The 19,583-nt window shown below is 59.7% G+C and overlaps 7 protein-coding genes across 7 annotated transcripts; 4 read left to right on the plus strand and 3 right to left on the minus strand.

The window, feature by feature from the left end:
• Positions 1 to 247: 247 nt before the first annotated feature.
• Positions 248 to 1,548, plus strand: HRG_09285 (pyridoxal-phosphate dependent enzyme domain-containing protein; the record flags this gene model as incomplete). Its single annotated transcript, XM_044867756.1, has 3 exons — positions 248 to 587; positions 710 to 975; positions 1,045 to 1,548. 3 exons carry the CDS (start codon positions 248 to 250, stop codon positions 1,546 to 1,548), a joined length of 1,110 nt encoding a protein of 369 aa, XP_044717016.1.
• A 275-nt stretch (positions 1,549 to 1,823) lies between these two features.
• On the minus strand, positions 1,824 to 3,806 carry HRG_09286 (major facilitator superfamily domain-containing protein; the record flags this gene model as incomplete). Its single annotated transcript, XM_044867757.1, has 3 exons — positions 1,824 to 2,084; positions 2,202 to 3,232; positions 3,332 to 3,806. The coding sequence occupies 3 exons, from the start codon at positions 3,804 to 3,806 to the stop codon at positions 1,824 to 1,826; spliced, it is 1,767 nt and encodes a 588-aa protein (XP_044717017.1).
• A 1,408-nt stretch (positions 3,807 to 5,214) lies between these two features.
• Positions 5,215 to 6,686, plus strand: HRG_09287 (aldehyde dehydrogenase family domain-containing protein; the record flags this gene model as incomplete). The annotated part of the gene is made up of 3 exons (XM_044867758.1): positions 5,215 to 5,518; positions 5,571 to 5,732; positions 5,803 to 6,686. The coding sequence occupies 3 exons, from the start codon at positions 5,215 to 5,217 to the stop codon at positions 6,684 to 6,686; spliced, it is 1,350 nt and encodes a 449-aa protein (XP_044717018.1).
• A 354-nt stretch (positions 6,687 to 7,040) lies between these two features.
• HRG_09288 (replication protein A OB domain-containing protein) lies at positions 7,041 to 9,016 on the minus strand (the record flags this gene model as incomplete). The annotated part of the gene is made up of 4 exons (XM_044867759.1): positions 7,041 to 7,137; positions 7,218 to 8,624; positions 8,673 to 8,924; positions 8,979 to 9,016. 4 exons carry the CDS (start codon positions 9,014 to 9,016, stop codon positions 7,041 to 7,043), a joined length of 1,794 nt encoding a protein of 597 aa, XP_044717019.1.
• Positions 9,017 to 9,634: 618 nt separating this feature from the next.
• Positions 9,635 to 10,771, plus strand: HRG_09289 (dienelactone hydrolase family domain-containing protein; the record flags this gene model as incomplete). The annotated part of the gene is made up of 4 exons (XM_044867760.1): positions 9,635 to 9,770; positions 9,829 to 9,878; positions 9,937 to 10,609; positions 10,677 to 10,771. 4 exons carry the CDS (start codon positions 9,635 to 9,637, stop codon positions 10,769 to 10,771), a joined length of 954 nt encoding a protein of 317 aa, XP_044717020.1.
• A 652-nt stretch (positions 10,772 to 11,423) lies between these two features.
• On the minus strand, positions 11,424 to 12,529 carry HRG_09290 (zinc-binding dehydrogenase domain-containing protein; the record flags this gene model as incomplete). The annotated part of the gene is made up of 2 exons (XM_044867761.1): positions 11,424 to 12,409; positions 12,505 to 12,529. The coding sequence occupies 2 exons, from the start codon at positions 12,527 to 12,529 to the stop codon at positions 11,424 to 11,426; spliced, it is 1,011 nt and encodes a 336-aa protein (XP_044717021.1).
• A 4,374-nt stretch (positions 12,530 to 16,903) lies between these two features.
• HRG_09291 (uncharacterized protein) lies at positions 16,904 to 17,393 on the plus strand (the record flags this gene model as incomplete). The annotated part of the gene is made up of 2 exons (XM_044867762.1): positions 16,904 to 16,951; positions 17,076 to 17,393. 2 exons carry the CDS (start codon positions 16,904 to 16,906, stop codon positions 17,391 to 17,393), a joined length of 366 nt encoding a protein of 121 aa, XP_044717022.1.
• Between the last annotated feature and the right edge of the window lie 2,190 nt (positions 17,394 to 19,583).

Below are 19,583 nucleotides of genomic sequence, written 5' to 3' on the forward strand. Positions count from 1 at the left end.
TGACTACAAGGAAAGTGAACGAACGAGGACGGGGAGAGGAAGAGAGTTGGCAAGCGAGAAGTCGAAATACAGTGTGTATACAGTATTGCACACTGTCCGAAGGGCGCTGCTTACATGCGCTGATAAGGCACTCCGGCCATAGTGGACAGAGTACAAAGAGCCCTACACTCTCCCCCCTCCCCCTTCTCCCTTCGGCTTCTCCTCTTCCTCTCACATACATTACACAGTAACGCACACATCACCTGAAATGGCCCATCCCTCGACTTGCCCGCCCCTGACACGCGAGTCGGTGCTGGAGGCGCATCGGCTGGTTGCACCGCACGTGCACCGGACACCCGTGGTCACTTGCCGGACCTTGTCGGAGCTGGCGTCTCGGCCCCGCTCCCCCGCCGACCTCGCCGGCACCCCGTGGGCCGGCCGCACCCCGGCCCGGCCCCGCTTCCGTTTGTGGTTCAAGTGCGAGAACTTGCAGCGTGTTGGTGCTTTCAAAGTGCGCGGCGCCTTTCATGCCCTGTTAAGGCTCATGCGTGAGGAGGGCTGGCTTGAGGGCGGTGGCCGAAGCAATGGAGTTGTGACGCATAGCTCAGGCGAGTCTAGTCTTTTTCCTCCTCCGTCGAGTCTTACGGGCTAATTTCATGGGCTTGTCCCTGTGATTCCTCGTCCTCCTTCCCGGACTTGGTTTCATATCTGCCGCCTTTCTGTCCTAAAGGCAACCATGCTCAAGCACTCGCCCTCGCGGCGAAAGAACTAGGCCTCCCGGCCCACGTCGTTATGCCAAGCATCTCGGCGACGCCCAAGATTGCCGCAACGAAAGACTACGGCGCCAACGTGGTCTTCTCCGGCAGCACGAGCGAGGAGCGCGAGGCCGTGACCGCTCGCGTCATGGCCGACACGGGCGCCCGCCTCGTGCCCCCTTACGATCACCCGGACATTATCCTGGGGCAGGGCACCATGGGCCTCGAGCTGCAGGACCAGGTCCGGGAGCTTATCGGGGAGGAAATGAAGGCCAAGGGGGGTGAGGGCGCGACCGCTGGCACGGGAAAGGGGACCGACGGCCTCGACGCCATCATGACGCCCTGTGGCGGAGGAGGCATGCTCTCAGGCGTCGGCCTCTCATGCGAAGGAACAGGCATCCTCGTCTTCGGCGCTGAGCCGTCTTTCCAAGGCGCCGACGACGGCCGCCGCGGGTACTATTCGCATCAGCGCGTGGAGGCCGTCTCGAGCCTGACTATAGCTGACGGCCTACGGACCCCCGTGGGCCACCATCCGTGGGCCATCATCCACGATCGCGGTCTCGTCTCGGGCATGTTCAGCGTCTCCGAGGCCGAGATCCTCGCCGCCATGCGCCTCCTCTTCGAGCGCGCCAAGCTCTTTGTCGAGCCCAGCGCCTGCGTCGGCCTCGCCGTCGCCCTCTTCAACGAGGACTTTCGCGCGACGGTTGAGCAAAGCGCCGGCGATCGCGGCTGGGATCTTGGGCTTGTCTTGAGTGGTGGAAACGTCGGCCTTGACGCGCTGTCTGCAATGTTTGCCGAGGAGCTGCGGCCATAGTCCGTCTCGTTTCAAACTCTTGTTCTCTCCGGTTTCTGGCTCCCGTGCTTCATGGCCGGCGCCAGGAGGCATCGCCATATACATATAGGCTAGGGCTGGTGATGTTTTGAAGAGTCATTGGCCACGCCATGCAATGTACAGAAGCAAGTTATTTCCAGGCTCATGCTTTTGTGACCCTCCTTCACTTGGACTCCAAATGCAAGATGCGTAAAAGTCAACCAACTCCGTCGCTGTTGATCCCCCCCTTTCCCCCTCCCCTTTTTGCACGTCTCGCCTCACATACTCTTCAAAGCCTCGTCCATATACTGGCGCCACCGCCGAGCATTCTTCCTCAGCATCCATATGCCGAGGTATCCGGCGGCCATGCAAAAAAAGCAGATAGCGGTGAATACCCAACCAGTTCCCACGGCGTCAATCCACGGCGCTGCGACAACGGTGCCAATGCAGCTCAAAATATTCCGCACAAAATTGTTTACCGCAACGCCGGCAGAGCTTTTTTTCTTTACGAATTCGGTGAGCATGGTGGTGGCCGTGGCCTGCACGGCGATCCGAAATGCGTCAGTAACCCTGGTCCGTCTAGACCGACGTGCTCGACAGCGCTTCCCCCCTCTCGTTCCGATGGGATAGTGGCAATGGATGGGTGAGAGACTTACAAATACCAGCATGGAGGAAACGCCAAAGAGAAAACTTCCTATGGACGGCACGATCCAGACGACGCCGTACTGCAGCGTCCACCCAAAGAGCAGCAGCCCGAGGGGATACAGGGTGTTGGCCAGCCATATGTTCTCCCGCATGCGGTCCTCGGGCAGGTATATCAGCTTGCCCTCATCGTCGTACCGGTTCGCCTTTTTCGCCTCCCTCGCCATGATGTTGTCGATCCACTTGCCGCCAAAGAGGGATGCGGAGAAGTAGCCCAGCCCCGGCGGAATGTACAGCAGGCCGACAATGACTTGCTTGAAGGCGTAGGGGGGCTCCGAGAACTTTTGCTGGATGGAGACATTGGCGACGAAAAGGGCACCAAAGGCAATGGCAGCGACGAGCACCGTGATGAGCACGGGCGGGAAGCGCAGGAAGAGCAGGACGGCGAGCGGGTCGACGAGGACGCGCCTCACGCCCCGGGCCAGCTTCTTGGTCTTGAGCTTTGCCGACGCCGCCGTCGTCATGCGGCTCAGCTCTACCGGCTCCGGCTCGTCCTGCCCGCGCTTGGCCAGCGTCTCGGGCAGCATGAAGAAGAGCAAGACGAAGATGACGGCGCCGTAGATGGCGAGGAAGTACATGGACGCCTGCCACCCAAGCGACTGGGCCAAGGCGCCCCCGACTATGGGGGCGATGAGCGGGCCGAGCAGCGGACCGAGGTAAAAGGTACTCATGGCCCGTCCGCGCTCGTGCGACTCCCAAATGTCGGCAATGGTGCCGGCGCCGACGGCCTGGACGCTGGCGGAGGCGCCGCCGGTGAGGACGCGGAAGACGATGAGCATGGAGATGTTTGTGCTGACGGCGCAGAGGACGGAGAAGACGACGAAGAGGGAGAAGGAAATCAGGTAGATGGAGCGGCGGCCGAATTGCTCGGGAAAGGAGGACCACCAGAGGGGGAAGATGGACATGGAGATCATGTACATGGCGACGGTGAGGTTGGTGATGGTGGGCGACACGTTGAGCTCTTTTGACAGGGCGGGCAGCGCAGCTACAGGGTTGGCAGTTGCGTGAGCTTCATACTGGACCAGAACCACAGCAGCCGAGGAGGGCAGGGCGGGACAGGAGTGGAAGGGGGCGGAGACCTCACGGTAAAAGATGGCGGAGCCGAGAGGAGCGGCAATGGTGGCAAAGGCAATGGTCGCCGTGATGCCCCATTTAGTCGAGTTCTCGTAGTCGTAGGGCCTCTCGACCTCGGGAACGACTGTGAAGCGGCCAAACAACCCTCGTCTGCGTGCGCGGGGCACGATGGTCAGCGGACGCGAGCGGGCCGAGGAGGCGCGGGAGACGGGGCGGGAGGCGAGCACGGCGCCGACATCCTCGGCTCCCGAGGGCAAGACGGTGCCGGCGGGCAAGACAGGGGCAGGGCCATGGTGATGTCGCGGCAGGGCCTTTTCCTCGTCGTTGTCATGCGCCGGACCCGAGTCGGTGGAGGTGTTGCCGGAGACGGACCGGGGCGAGGAAGAGCGGGGCGGGATGTGGTTGCCGCGGGCTGTGGCGCGGTCGCCGCCGCTGCTGCTGCTACCGGCGGGCCGGGGGGCTTTTTCGTCGAGGTCGGCGGACATGGTGGTGGTACCGCGCCGGGAAGGGGGTCCCTGTGCGACAGGTTGTCGTCTCGAGTCCTCCGGGGGGCTGTCTTTACTTGACCGGCTGTTGCCCGGGCGAGCAGGTCACACAGACACAAAGGGGGGAGGGATTGTAGGCTGGTAGAATCTGGCTACCGGAACCAGACCAGTAGTACCTCAGTGCCGTATATGACGAGGACGGGGGAGGCATGGGTTTCATTGTAGCAGGCGGGAGAGAAGGGAGAGAAAGAGAACAAGGAGGGCAGGAAAGGAGCACACGATGGGATGGCCGAGGCATCATGGAAAGCTGTCAAGAGAGGGTGCCGAGGTCAACCAACGGATGCGTAGCCTCTCACGTAAAACGACCCGAAACCGGGCCCCTCTGGACTCTGGAGCATGCGGCCCGTGGGAGGAAACCGGAAATAGCCAAAGCGGCGACAGAGGGGGCGCGCAAAACCCGGACCCACATGCGGCAAGCACGGGCTCTTCATTGGGCCGGCGCGCCGAGCGCCGGCCTGCGTTGGCGCGTGCAGGAGTACTGGGCACTCGCTCTTTGCCTGTCTGGTGCACCATCGCGGCGTGTACAGTCTACGGCGGGCGGGCGGGCCGTGTCTGCCTGGTGACCAGCGTTGTGGCCGGCAGGCACGGTGGGGCGGGATGGCGATGTGGGGCCGATCGGCGTCCGACTGCGGAGCGCCGAAAGGGGAAGACGGGACATGTCATTCGCCGACACAGGCATGTACAGACGTATGTAACTTATACAGAGTATGCTGTACGAATGTTTGCTAGTAGACGCGCGCAGACATGGACGGCGAGCAGGTGAAATTCGTCGTCAACACGAATACACCCGTCGTGGACTGCATTGCATGTCTGCCCTGTGCTCCCATCATCGCGGTGCCTTCTATTCAAGCCACTGCCGCTGCATGCCTAGGATAGACCAAAACGGGCTGACAACCAGGAATCAGTCGACGACCCCGCAATCTTTGTTGTCAGGCAAGCCCAGTTGAAAACATTAAAGTAGAAAGCAGTAAAGGCTCAAATTGTCATTTTTCCAAGTCAGTTCTTCACCTCTCGTGAGCCTCCGAAAGCCCATGGGCGCCATCGCCGGTCCGGCCCGGCCTCTTAGCCTTGCTGCCCCCCCGCGGCGGGGCACACTTGGGCCCCAAAAACCCCTCGGACAATCTCGAGCAGCTTCAACAAAACAACCACCCAAAGCCCGAGGTCACCCAGCAGCCTAACCCTCAGCTCGGAACGCGCCCGTAGCAGCAATCATCAACCCCAACCCGCTCAATCAACGCCCATCACCGCTGCTGCGGCGGCGGCGTCGTCGTCGCCTCCATCCTCCCGACCGCCCCCCCCTTCTCAGCTCCTCCCTCCGTCTCCCCCCCAACTCCCGTCTGAGCACAAAATGTCCCTCACAAACGCCTCGGCCGACGCCGCCGCCGCCGCTGCAAAGACAGCCTCGTACACGCTCGCCTCCCTCGCCGCGACCGACCGCAACGCCGCCCTCGACGCCGTCCACGACGCCCTTGCCCGCGCCCGCGACGACATCCTCGCCGCAAACGCCCGCGACCTCGACAACGCCCGCGCCGCCGCCGCCGAGGGGGACGCCCAGGCCCAAGCCCTTGTCTCGCGGCTTGATCTGGGGAAGAAGGGCAAGTGGGAGGATATGCTGCGCGGTATTCACGATGTGCGCGACCTCGATGATCCAGGTGAGCGGCGTTCGCGCCTCGGGCACCGACGAGATGTTGACCTTGTTGGCAGTCGGCCGTGTCCAGATGCGCACCAAGCTCGACGATGACTTGACTCTTGAGCGTGTCTCGTGCCCCATTGGCGTCCTTCTCGTCATCTTCGAGGCCCGCCCCGAAGTCATCGCCAACATAGCCTCCCTTGCCATCAAATCAGGCAACGCCGCCATCCTCAAAGGCAAACACACACGCCCAACCCCCCTCCTTTCTGCTCGTTCCGCCATACTGACTCCCTCCTTCGTCTCCAGGCGGCAAGGAGTCCACAGAATCCTTCGTCGCCATCGCCAGCGTCATCTCCTCGGCCCTCGACGCCACCGCCGTCCCCAACGCCGCCATCCAGCTCGTTACCACCCGCGACGCCGTCGCCCAGCTCCTCGCCCAGGACCGCTACATCGATCTCGTCATCCCCCGCGGCTCAAATGACCTGGTCCGCCACTGCAAGGACTCGACAAAAATTCCCGTCCTCGGCCACGCAGACGGCATCTGCGCGATCTACCTCGCCGCCGACGCCGACCCGCAAAAGGCCGTGACCACCCTCGTCGACGCAAAGACGTCATACCCGGCCGCCTGTAACAGCGTCGAGACCCTCCTCGTTCAAGACACGGCGCTTCCCAGTCTTCTCCCCGCCGTTGCCACCGCCCTCGTCGCCGCCGGCGTCTCCCTCCGCTGCGATGCCCCCTCGCGCGCCGCCCTCGCCAACCTGCGCAACGGCAGCGACGGCCTCATCCGCGACGCCGTCCCCGCCGACTACGACACCGAGTTCCTCTCCCTTACTCTCGCCGTCAAGACCGTCTCGACCCTCGACGACGCCATCGCCCACATCAACACCCACGGCTCCCACCACACCGACGCCATCCTCACCGCTAACCCCGCCGACGCTGAGCGCTTCATGAACCGCGTCGACTCGGCTGGCGTCTACTGGAACGCCTCAACCCGCGTCGCCGACGGCATGCGCTACGGCTTCGGCACAGAGGTCGGCATCAGCACAAATAAGATCCACGCCCGCGGGCCCGTCGGCCTCGAGGGCCTCACCATCTACAAGTACAAGCTCAGGGGCGACTACCAGGCCACGGCCGCGTACGGTGAGGGCGAGGGCAAGAGGCGCTGGAAGCATGAGGCGTTGCCGCTGTAATGGATTTTAACTGCCTTGGCTGTTGATGTGCCTGGCTGGTGAGGGTTGTACGTCGGGCATCCACGTATGCGGCGGCGAGCGTTGCAATATCATGATTTGACAGGCGCTGGAATATCTTGGACAAGAGCAAAGGAAGCATGACACATTACAAGGTCTCATTGCGCAGACGTCCAAAAGCTAGCCCACCCATAGGCTAGCCCACCCATTTTGATAGTCCCTCCGGCTGTGCAATCTGGCCATGATTCCGGGACCGAACGAACAACCTTGCTGCACCGTCTGACCTGACAAGCTCGTCCCAACCTCGTCGCCACCAAAAGTACATTGTCTATATTCATACCGCATCCCGCGTGTTCCCTACGAGTTCATGTCAAACTGCTTGATCATCTCCGCCAGCTTGTTGCCCTCCGCCTTGAAGTCCAGCAAGGACGCATTCATGACTTGGTACCGCACTCTGCATCGTAACGTCAGTTTCCAAGTGAATTGCAACAGGAATGATGACAAGGGGGGTTCAGGCACCAAAAAAATACTCACCTCTGCGTGTCCCCGTAATTGTCCATCTTGGCCCGGCACCGGAAACTCAGCTTCTTGCAATTCACCTCCTCAAAGGCCGCCATGAACTTGACCTCGTCATTCTCCCTGAGCTCCATAAGCTCGTTGGCCGTCTTGCCAAAGATCATGTTGCCCGTCTCGTCGAAGCAGCTGAGCCACTGGTGGCTGGTGTGGTCGGCCACGTTGAGCGACATGATGAAGCGGTAGTTGGGCTTGTCGTGGGAGACGTTGCACTTTTCGCAGTGCCAGGTGCCGTCGCCCATCGACGTCACCTTCTTGTTGCAGCCCTGTGACGAGCAGGCCGGGTAGCAAAAGTTGTCTTGCTTGACAAAGACAATGGTGGCCTTGATGGAGTAGTAGGCCATGTCGTCGACGCCCAGGTTCTCCTCCTTGACCTGCGCAATCGTCTTGATCTCGTCCTTGCGCCCCGTGGCGCCGCCCATGGTGGCCAGACCCTGGTGCGTGGAGAAGGTGTCGGTGCGGCCGGCCGAGTCGTACCAGCCCTTGAGTCGGTGGGCGTCGGGAATGTCGGGGTCGACCGTCATGGTCCCCGAGGACAGCAGGCTCAGGCTCTTGCCGCCAAAGTCGGACACCTTTGTGCCCTTGAAGGCCACGACGGACTCGGGATTTGCATCAAACGAGTTTGCCGTCTTGCCCCATACCGTGACGCGCACCGAGTAGCCCGTGTCGTCGACGAGAGTGAGCTCGCGCTTCTGAAACGGCCGGCCGTCCTTTTTGGATGTGATTTCGCTGACCTCTCCCACCTCCTTGAGCACGCCGATGACGTCGACCGTGTTGTCCTTTTCGACGCCCTGCAGCTGTTGGATGGTGCAAAAGTTGAAGCGCACCTGGGGCACGCTTGTCTGGTCCTCTGCCTTTTCGACGACCGTGTCGCGCTCAAAGGTGAGCTCGTAGTCGTTGGGCAGGTTGGTGAACTGCTTCTTGGCAATGTTGACGCGGCAGGGGCTGGAGATGTAGTAGACGGAGCCCTCTTGCAGGACGTCGTAGAAGGCGTCGCACTGGTCGTTGAAGGCGGTGGCCTTGATCTCGCCGCTCTCGTCGAGGAGGTTGACGCTGAAGAGCTTGCCCTCGCCCGTGGCCTTGTGCCACGTCTTGATGTCCGACTTGAGCGAGACGCGGGCCTTGATGGTCCACTTGTGGGCAAAGGGCGACAGGCCCTCGATGGGATAAATGGTGGCGCCGGCGTGGGTGGCGGGCCGCGAGGGCATCGACTGCTGCGTCTTGGGCTCTTCCTTTTTGGCGCCGTAAAAGTCGTTGCCGGCGATTGTTGATTCAGCGGGACCCTTGGAGTCGACGGCGACGGGCTCGCCAATCTTCTCCTGGACACCAAAGGACTCGATGACTTCGAGGTCGAGGATGACGAGGATGCTGCGGGGGTCAGTTGACCGTGAGAGCCGAGGGGATGGGGGAGCGCACTTTTTGCCCTTGAGGTTGTTGGGGGTATACTGCTTGACGCGGGCCAGGCAGCCTCGCGTCAGCTTGCCATCGTGGACGACGTGGTTTGCCTGGGTGGCGAGCATGGTCTGGACGTAGTGTTGGCCGTCGCTCATGACGAGGCGATAGCGGTCGCCGCCCTGGGCAGAGGGAGCCATCTGCTTGACCTGCAGACACTGCATGACGGGGACGGGGAAGAGCTTTGCGGCCTTGTCGGGGTCGTTGAATATGGCACTGGAAAGAGGTTGGGTCAGCTCGACGATGCGTCACCAGCAGGGGGGGACGAACTCTAGAGCGCCTCGGGAGAGGGCAGATGCGGCGTCCATGGCTGACTGTGATGAGCTTTCCTTGACGGCGGGCGTCTACCAGTCTACCAGTGTATGGATTTGTCGAGATTTGGCGTAGACACGAGGCTGTGTGGGCGTAGAGACCAAAAGATGACGTTCTCTCGTCTACCATGGAGCGGTCGTGTTGCTCAAAGTTCGCGACGCGTCCAGCGCGTTTAGTGGGTGGAGAAAGAAAAGAGCCCCGCGTGGCGGCATAGTGGCGGGGTGTCTCGCTGATGTAATCCGCCATGCACATGCGGTACTGCGGACCCTGAGAAACTGGAGCTTCGAATGCGACACCTGGTCTCGATGCCATGGAACAAGTGCATCGTTTTGCAGGGCGATGTGCAGCTGTAAAGAGTTCCAAGCTGCTGCTGCCATTGTTTTCGTCCAAATTGTCTCGTCCAAAGAGTTCTGGAATGTCTTGGAAACCCAAGGTGCAAGCCAGTACCTACACACATCGGTAGTAGGTGCGTGTGCCTGAACTCCCCTGTAGTTGTTGGCCTCCACGTGGTGGTGGTGGGGTGCTTCGTGACGACGCTCCTTCTGGAAACCAACTTGGAATGCCCCTCTCGCCAACCAACCTGAATCACCTCCTCCATTCGGCCGCCCTTGAACATGGCTGACGCAGGCAACGCGACCAAAGCCCCTGAGAGCGACTCTCACCTGGACGACCGGCAGACGACGGCTGCTCCCGACGACACCCAAACGGCGTCGATAGTAGGCGAGCACTGCGTGACGGACCGCCCAACTCGTACGCACTCCTTGCTCTCTCTCGTACCGAGCCCTGGCTGACCTCGCCCTCGCTGCAGCCATCGGCCAGTCCTCCACCGGCGAAATATTCAAGCTCAACGACATCGACGTTCGTCACTCCAAGACTCTCGAGCCCGCCATGATAGCGTTGACTCTCTCTCTCCCAGGTCTACATCTCCAAGCCCGCCGATTACCCTCATGCCCCCGCGCGTCTCCTCCTCCTCCTTACCGGCGGCACCGGCATTCGCTCCACCAACAACCAGATCCAGGCCGACAAGTATGCCTCGGCCGGCTTCCTCGTCCTCATGCCCGACCTCTTCGGCGGCGACACGGCGCCTGCCACTACCGCCATCGTCGACGATTCCCCATCGCTGCTCGAGCAATTCAAGCTCAAGACCTTTGAGGCAATGAAGTCTTTCATGACTGACATGTGGCTTGCGCGGACCACAGCGGACAAAGTGATGCCCATCCTCCATAGGGTGATTGACGCCGCCAACGAGCAATACCCCGATGCCGTCAAGCAGGGTGGCGGCATCTACGCCGTCGGCTACTGCGTCGGCGGCAGGTTTGTCCTGCTGCTGGCCAAGCAATCACAGGAACAGGGCGACGGTGAGGAGAGCGCGGGGGCCCTCGCAAAGGGGCCCTACATCAAGGCCGGAGCGCTGGCGCATGCGGCATCTGTCACGCCAGACGATTTCAAAGATCTCAAGGCGCCCCTAAGCTTGGTGTGCATTGAAGACGACCCTCTGTTTCCGGATGCGGTGCGGTCTGCCGGTGAGGATGCCATGTCCGAGGCGAATCTGGAGCACCAAGTCCAGGTCTACCCGGGCGTGCCGCACGGTGAGTTTGTCCCCAGCTTTTGCTGCTCCGTTGGCGAGCTGTAAAGGCCTGCGCTGACGCTACAAAGGGTTCGCTGTCGTGGGCGCATATGCCAACCCCTCCATCGGGGATGCCCAAGCTACGGCCTACGAGCAGATGCTGAAATGGATCCAAGACCATTGACGCGGAACGGGGGAGACGATGGCCTCGATTTTGTCTTTTATATGCGGCGGGTAGCGGTTGCCATTACTTGATTTCTTGCCTTTACTCTGTTCTTCATGCTGCGGTGACTGAGATGCCCCTATCAAGTGCCTTGTGTCCACAACAACCCATCTGTCCAACAGAAGAGGGAAGGAAAAGAAACAGGAAACCCTGCATACATTCTTCTGAGTAAACAGAGGTGTCAACGCCAAACATGCTCAAACCACTTCGTAAATGTGGGTTACACATCCCGTGTAGAGGGCCCTCGTGAACTGGCCAGCCCGAGATAATGTGACAAACAGAGCCCGTGCTCAGCGTGCAGACTCAACCTGGTCAACAAGAACTGAGGGTTCAAACACGTAAAACGACCTCGATGATTAGCCTCTCCAAGTTCCGTGCATGGCTCTGGTGAGAAAGAAACTCTGCAACCTATGCTCGACGAGAGAGCATGGCAAAGCAGTCACCATCTTGCGATATTACGAACGGGTTGGATCGAGAAGTACATCAAAGGGGGGGGGCAAGGGGGCCCTTAGAACGGCCCCCCTTTCTTCCTTGGCATATACATCTGCGCATGGTGGCTCGACCATTACTATACGGATGGATAGCAGGCGCAGTACTCTGGTCTGTAGAGAAGTTACGGAATGGTGCACACGATTTTGCCCGAGTTCTGGGCCTGCTCCATGTGGGCATGGGCCTCCTGGATCTGCTCCCAGGGCAGCACCTTGTCAACGACAATCTGCAGGTGGCCTGCCTCAAAGTCCTGCATGTACGACTCGAGCCTATCACGCAGCCTGCCCTGGTACTCCTCGTCGCGGCTGCGCAGGGTGCTTCCCTCGATGCGGATGCGCTTGTAGAGAATGGGCGAAATGTCGGCGCCGTCGGGGAGCTTGCCGCCACTCAGGGTGCCGAGCAGGACGATGCGGCAGTCACGCGCGGCGGCGTCGAGGTTCTTCTGGAAGTAGTCGGCGCCGACAAAGTCGACAATATAGTCGACGCCCTGGCCGGCCGTCTCCTCGCGCAGGGCGGCCACCCAATCCTGCGTCTTGTAGTTGAAGGCGGCGGCGGCGCCGAGGCGCTCGGTGATGAGGCGGCATTTCTCGTCGGAGCCGGCGGTGGCGTAGACGCGCGAGGCGCCGGCAAGGTGGGACAGCTGGATGCCGGCTATGGAGACACCCGAGGCGCCAGCGTGCCACAGGATGGACTTGCCGCGGGCGAAGCCGAGGACGAGGTGCAGCGCCTGCGTGGCGGTGATCCAGGCCTCGGGCACGGCGGCGGCCTGCTCCCAGGAGAGGGCATGGGGCTTGTGGATGAGCATCTTGGAGCTGACGGCCACGTACTCTGCGTAGGCGCCGCCGTAGGCCAGGCCAAACACCTCAGCGCCGACGTGGAAGTCGCCGTGGTCCCCGGCGCCCAGGGCCTCGACGACGCCGCTGAACTCGACGCCGAGGGTTGGCGGGGCCTGGGGCGGCACCGGGTAGTTGCCGCGGCGCTGGATGATGTCCATGCGGTTGATGCCAAAGGCCCTGACCTTGACGAGTGCCTGGCCCTGTGCGGGCGCGGGCTTGGGCGTCTCGGCATTGACGAAGAGAGCGTCCCGCTCACCCTTGCCGCCCCTGATGTCTGGGGGTGCGTCGATGCGCGCCGTGTTAGGTCTGGTCAGCCAGCCCCCGATGCCCCAGTACGAGGCTGCGGGTGGGGATGGATGCTTGCCATACCGATCGCCTTCATGGTGGCCGCCATGTTGTTACCTGTGCTTTGTCTTTGCCTCGCTTGCTGTTGGCTGAGTGTATTGGGAAGCGTCTGTAATTACCTCGTGTGATGCCGCTGACGGTGACGGTGACAAGACGCGGCGGATTGGTCGTCTTCCCTCCCCCTCCATCTTAGCCGGCACAGCCCGAGAGGCGCCAGCTACCCTATACCGCCGAGCGAGTTGGACCAGAAGCAACGTTGTACCTGCAAGCAGGTTGCAACATTGGTGACTTTGGACATTCAGGGCGCCTTCGACACAGTCCTCCGCAACAGATTGATCCTTCGCCTACGGGAGCAAGGGTGGCCACCGAACCTCGCGCGATGGGTCGGCTCGTTTATGCAAGACAGGTCGGCACGCATCCGCTATCAAGATATCGCAACGAATTCATCGCCTCTCCAGTGCGGGCTGCCACAGGGATCGCCAGTCTCGCCGATCCTCTTCCTACTGTATACGGAACCAATCTACCGCTTGGGCAGCTCAAAAGGGCGTTTCGGCTATGCGGACGACACTGCCATCCTTTGCGTCGGCGATAGCCTGGATGAGACGTCCGCCGAAGCATCTCATCATGTGCGTGAGCTTGTATCGTGGGGCGCCGCCAACAGGATCTCCTTCGACCCTGAGAAGACAGAAGTGATGCACTTCTCTCGAACGACGCCCAAGACGGCGCCGCCAGTGCTCCATGGCGAATTTGAGAAACGGCCGGGCCGGGCGATGCGTTGGCTCGGCGTCTGGCTCGACAGCACTCTGTCTTTCAAGACTCATGTCGAGAATGGACGGCCAAAGCGCAAGCAGTCGCCTTCCATCTCAGGAGACTGACAAACACCAGGCATGGTCCTCTACCGAGCGCTGTGCGACGAGCGGTCTGCGCTTGCGTCATTCCAGTGCTGCTCTACGCGGCGGAGGTCTGGTATCCTGGTTCTACGCGCCCGCGCTGGACCAAGCCGGGCAAGGAAGGACCGTCCAGGATCGGACACCTCGTAAAGAAGATGAGCAAGGCACTCTACACATCTCTTCGGGCTATCCTGCCAGTGTGGAGAACTACACCAACGAATGTTCTGCACCGGGAGGCAGGGATACCGCCGGTCCCTCTGCTGCTCGAGGCGCGCCGGACTGCATTTGCTGCGCGTCTCAAATCCCTGGACGAAGCTCATCCGCTCGTGAAGCGCACGTCGAGGCCAAAAGCCCTATACTGAATGAAATGATCAAGCTGAAGTACCAAAAGCAGCCAAAACCCTTCCGGACTAGGCTGCGGCGCTCCGACAATTGCTACCAAGCTGCCCAAGGCCTGCCTTGCTGCAGCGCGGATTTGTCGAAGAGCAGACTGCGCCTCTGCAGAGTGCATCGAAAAATGAGACGGCGAAGAAATTTCGCGATTGGCTCCAGGCACTATCGCCCCGAACTCTGGTCGTCTATTCCGACGGGTCCCGTTCTACCGAAGGCCACGCCGGATATGGCTATGTTGTTCATCGGGACGGATCCACCGTCTTGCGCGACAAGGGCCGTCTCGGGCCCGCCGAGATTTTCGACGCTGAGGCGAAAGGTGCGTTGGAGGGGTTGAAGGCTGCGGTGAGCCTTCCAGAAACTGACCGCATCTTTGTCTGCCTCGACAACCTCGCGACCGCAACATGCTTACGGGGCACGCCGAGCGACTCCTCGCAAGAGGTCTTCCTTGAGTTTCAATCTTTGGCGCGAAAATACGGAGCTGTGGAGGTCCATTGGATCCCCGGCCATGCTGACATCCCAGGCAACGAGGAGGCTGATGCTCTGGCAAAGGCGGGAGCATCACTGCCAGAACCCGCTGATAACGTCCCGACGCTAGCGCACCTGCGAAAGATTGCCCGACAGCAGCCGGAAGAGGCTTTCAAGGCCTGGTGGGAAGCCTCTGCGCCGGGCGATACAGAGACCTGAGGCTTAAAGCCACAACCAGCTGCCCGTCAGAATTGGCGCTCTCTCGGCCCCTGCTTCGTAACTTGCGCAGCAAGAACCCACCATGGGGATTTTGCTGACTACCACGAAAGGTTTGGTCACGACAATGCGCGACTGACGTGCTCGTGCGGAAGACGAAAGAGCCAGCACACATCTTTTACTGCAGAAAGGTTGCGCCACGGCATCGTATGCGGCTTGCACCTTGGCCGGCTGCAGCCATCAACCGCGCAATCGGCAAGGACTTTGACAAATTCGTCAGGCTGGCGAAAGCGAGCTCCTTCTTCGGAGGATCTGCCCACGCCACTAGACGGTCATCATTCTCCTCTCTCACCCTACCTTTTCCTCTCAATCCTTTCTGTTACCTGCTCCGATCTCGGGCGGCGTCAAGGTCTCGCGACCATGCGATCGCCGAGGTCATCAAGGGCTGCAAGGCCCCAGAAGCAAATTGGCTGATCTGACCACGGGACAGCTTTCTCTTCATGCCTGGACGTCCCGCTGACGGGCAACAGGTTTGTCATGAGCGCCGTTGAGCCGATGAAATGCTGGATAGTGGGTGAAGTGTACGATATGTAGCATGTAGACACCTGCTAGCTCAGCACGTCCTGTGCTCCCCTGCGGAGACCTGAGCGACCAAAAGTTGCTGGACGGAAAATACACTAAACTAAACTAAACTAAACTAGAAGCAACGTTGTATCCTGCTGCCCGGGGGTAGGGGGTAATAAATGGGGGCTGCACCTCTCGGTGGCTTTTTCTGGAAGAGGCGTGGTCCATTTGGCCGCTTCTACTCCGTAGGCACGAGCCAGCTAACATGATGGAGCCACGTCGCCAATGGTGCACGACCATCGAGCGCCACCAACTAGGATGAAACCAATAAACGACTGGCAAGCATTCATTCCCAGCCACATAGCTCTTCGGGGCGCGAGCAACTGGTCATGTTGGTGACGAGGTAATAATTAAGGACGCAGCTGTCTTGGCTCTCAGGTGTCACCGAGGCTATCTTTGGGGTCGGAAACTGGGGCCAATCGGCTCTCCGGGATCCTACAGGCATATCGGGTAATTTCCGCGCTGCACCCCAAGTGCTTGCGCCGCGGACGGGCGATCCGGAGAGGATGCCCGATTATGTACTGAACGTCTGTCATGCTGTGATCCGGGCAGACGGAGAAGGCGCCTTTTTTTCAGTCAAGCCTGTCTACAGTATTTCGTCAAGAGGCTTGGAGAGCGAACAAAAACAGCGAAGGGGTAGACGCCGTTGAAGAAGTGAAATGACGGCAGCGCCGCTGACACCATCTGAACAATCTCCCCACGCCGCCCATCTCGGCTCATGGTTGCTCATGCCTTCAAAACGAGATAGCGCGTGCCAACCATTGATGCCTTGGTCCGTTCGTATTGCGGAAACGATTAAGGCATACAATAGTCGATGCTGTTGGGAGTGCCTACACTGTGGGTCTATCAAGACTGATTTCAAAAATTCAATGTATGATTCTGTGAGGAAACCACCCGGTTGTGCAGGCAAAAGTGAAGTGACACTCCAACAGATGACCTGGCAGCGGACCCTATATGCCATATGGAGGTGCTGGTGGCAGCTGACAGATTCGTCCTGGCAGATCCAGCGCTTACAGGCTTTCAGCGGCCCTGCCACGTTCAAACGCCGTACAAACGTACATACAGTACAGTGCCTACTGTAGTTAGGTAGGCCCGCAACGGGCTCGGCCCGCTGTTAGACCAGTAAGCCATGACGATGGTCCAACCGTCTATCCACCCTCCCGAGTCCCGAGTCCTTTGCCGTCGTGCTGGCAACTGGGACCACAGTGGCATTCCGAGGCAGCAGGACCATGACCTTGACCAGAATTGACGGTGGCAAGAGCGTCGCGAGGGCTCCCGCTGGGTCACATGGGCATATGGCCTGTAGACGCTCCCGATGAATGGGAACGCAGTGACGACATGCGCCTCGGCAGCCGCTACCGCAGTGCACGGCTGAGGCCGAGACCCCAGTTGTGGAAGGCTCCTACGAGCACGTCGCGACAAGAAGAATTCGCCCGCGATAGGCGGCGGCGGCGGCAGCAGCAGCAGGAGGAGCAGCAGCGGCAGCAGCAGGAGCAGCAGGAAAAGCAGCAGCAGGAAGAGCAGCAGCAGCAGGAGGAGGAGGAGGAGGAGGAGGAGGAGGAGCAGCAGCAGCAGCAGCAGGAGCAGGAGCAGGAGCAGCAGGAAGAGCAGCAGCAGGAGGAGGAGGCACAGCAGCAGCAGCAGCAGCAGAAGGAACGAACCCTCAACACGCTTTTCCACGCACGCAAGCTCTGGGTACCTGAGCGCGTGTTACTTGCTACCTTGACTCAAAGCCCTCACAGTTGGGCAAGTATAGCCATCCTTACCTCGTCCTGCCAAGCGTCTTCCACTGGTCCTTCTGTGTTCACCCCTGGGAGCACTTTTCCTCTCGGCAGATGCCCAAGCCTCGCAGTCTTGCCCTAGTGGCTGGCTCTTGGATCACAGTTGGCCAATGCAATAGAAAGAGCAAGTCCGCGATGAGAGCAGGAAAGTACGAACTATGGCAAATTCTGCAGGCCGTCCACCCCCACCCCCCCTTCTCTCTCCCGATCTTGTTGATGTTTTTAGGACAAGGACAAGGACAAGGACAAGGACAAGGACAAGGACGACGAAGACGACGAAGACGAAGACGACGAGATGGCTGTGAGCTCAGCCACGGCGCTGAGACGCCTCCAAGAGGCATTTGCGGCCTTGGCCGCCGCAGAGGCTGCGGGGTCTGCTCGTCTCCAGCGCGGCGACCTGGTCCGACTTCAGGACGAGCTTGGCCTGAGGCCCCCGTCTCAGCGCCAGCAGCGGCGAGAGGAGCGGCGGCTGCAGCGGGTGGAGGACGAGGCGCAGGATGAGGAGGACGAGAAGGATGGCGATGATGAGGAGGAGGGGGGCTGAGAGAGGAGGAGGAGGATGGGGATGGGGTGTTGGGGGGGCTCGACGACACCGACGACGAGGACGACGTCGACGATGAGGTGCTCGTTCACGAGCCGGCGGGTCGAGGGAGGAGGAGGACGGTCGTGCGTGCGCCGGGGGACGAGACTGGCGAGGACAGCCAGTCGGACCACGGCGACGTTTAATCCTACGTTTTCCTTTGTCTCTATCTTTATTTTCGTAAGTCTCCTAACCCCCCTCCTTTCCCCTACCGCGCGTTTCTAGGCCATTCTGACCATTTGCAGCACACCGATCGCGGGTCCAATATACTTATCCCGTCCGACCGACGCCGGCCTCCCCGTGGCGGACGGGGGAAACCCTCCAGTCGTCCATTGCTGGAGGGGCTAACAGGCGTTCACTCAATCACTCTAGTCATCTCGAGGCTCACAGAAGGTTGCCTCGCTCACAGCTCAAGGTCGACCTGCTTCTCATCTCGAAGCGACCCCTGGCCGTCCTTTATGGCATCTTTCCGTCGCTCGTCCACTACTCCGTCGTTCGTCCGTCGTCCACCGTCCGTCCGTCCAAAAGTCCTGTCCGTCCAAAAGCCCTGTCCGTCCAAAAGTCCTGTCCGTCCAAAAGTCCTGCTTCTTTTCATCCCTCTTGGGTTTGATCCAATTTCTCTTGCCTCCCTCCTCCAGTCCGTCACACTGCTGCAGCAAAATCTGCCCCACTAAACGCTAGATTTGCGAGATCGTTCAAGATCATGACCACAGCTCCCTCCATTCTACCTGGTGCGACAACATATCATGATGCCAGATTTGAAACGCTAGTTCAGGAAGCCACAACAAGCTGCTCGCATGCAATATTGGATACGCACAAGCTCCAGGGATTGCCATCCGCATCACTGGTCCAGTCACACAATGACTGTTGGTATGTCCCAGCCAGATCTCCCTGCCAATGCCGGACATCCAAAAGCTTACAACCTTCGCAGTACCAGTGAGTTGAGCCAGAGTTAAAGCGCCGATATTGGATGAACTTTCTCCTCAAGCCTCCCAGCATCCAGCCTCTCGAGATTTTACGTCAGAAGCCGTTGTTCGGCTTCGATGCTACGACAGACACCAGTCCCCTTCTCTTCCCTTCTTGTACTCATGCGACACTCTCACCCCGCAAGAGAACCCGACACCTCTGTTTTTTTTTCACGGACCTGAAGACGAGAACAGACGTACGACACGCGAGTCCATCACCCAATGGCCATCACACCAAGCAAGCTGCATCTGCTGCTGCCACAGGCACGCTCGTCACTCCGTGGTCCACGAAACTGACCACACCAGTCTTACATTAATGATGAACACAACCTTTTGATGCTCACTGGACTGCGCTGTTGGTGAAGTAAATATAGTCTGCCCTCACTACGGGCAGTTTTGGCATGTAGTGTAGTTTAGCTCACGGGTAGCGCGTCTCCTCTCCTCATGGTTCATGTATATAAAAGAGACTTACTCAAGTATTATATCGTTCCGCAACCATGTCTTAAGGTTCCTCGACTTAGTCCGGTCTAGACTTGGACAGCCACGCAGTTGCCAAAATACGCCTCCTCTTGCTAGATGGTGCCCGCTTTACACTTTTCCACGACGCATTGCCGCGGCACCAAGAGCAGGAGCAGTGTCGAAAGGAAGCCTCTACTGGCCGTGAGTAAATACATGCCCGAAGCTCCCGTGACCGTGTGACAGGAGTAAAAGGTAACCCATGACGGAAGGCATGCATTCCGAATCTGGATTCAGTTGAGGCCACTACGCAGCTGGAAATCTTTTTTCTGCTTTTTTTCTGCTTTTTTTCTTAGGGGCCCAAGCCAGTTTTCGCCGTTGAATTCTCCGTGAGTTGAGTTTCAAGGCGTTAAAGTCAGGCTACTCGCCTATATTCGGCAAAAACCTACTATTTACAGCCTCAACGCCACAATGAAATGTCACCAGTCCACGGAGTATGTATTCCCGATCATGTCCCAACGGCTCACGATGACCAGCGGGGACGTCAAGTATCACGACTTGGTGAGCGAGACGCACCTACCAAGAAAATTACTTGGCGGCATCTCACTATATCAGCGGTTCTGGGAGTCTCGACACATTTCGGAGGGTTAAACGTTGGGGTTGAACTGGGGTCACGACAGATGGGCTTCAATGGAGGCAGTCTTGTGGTCTGACAAGCTGATAGATGGTGACG

Source organism: Hirsutella rhossiliensis, assembly GCF_020360975.1.
Source record: "Hirsutella rhossiliensis strain HR02 chromosome Unknown scaffold00012, whole genome shotgun sequence".
Lineage (NCBI taxonomy): Eukaryota > Fungi > Ascomycota > Sordariomycetes > Hypocreales > Ophiocordycipitaceae > Hirsutella > Hirsutella rhossiliensis.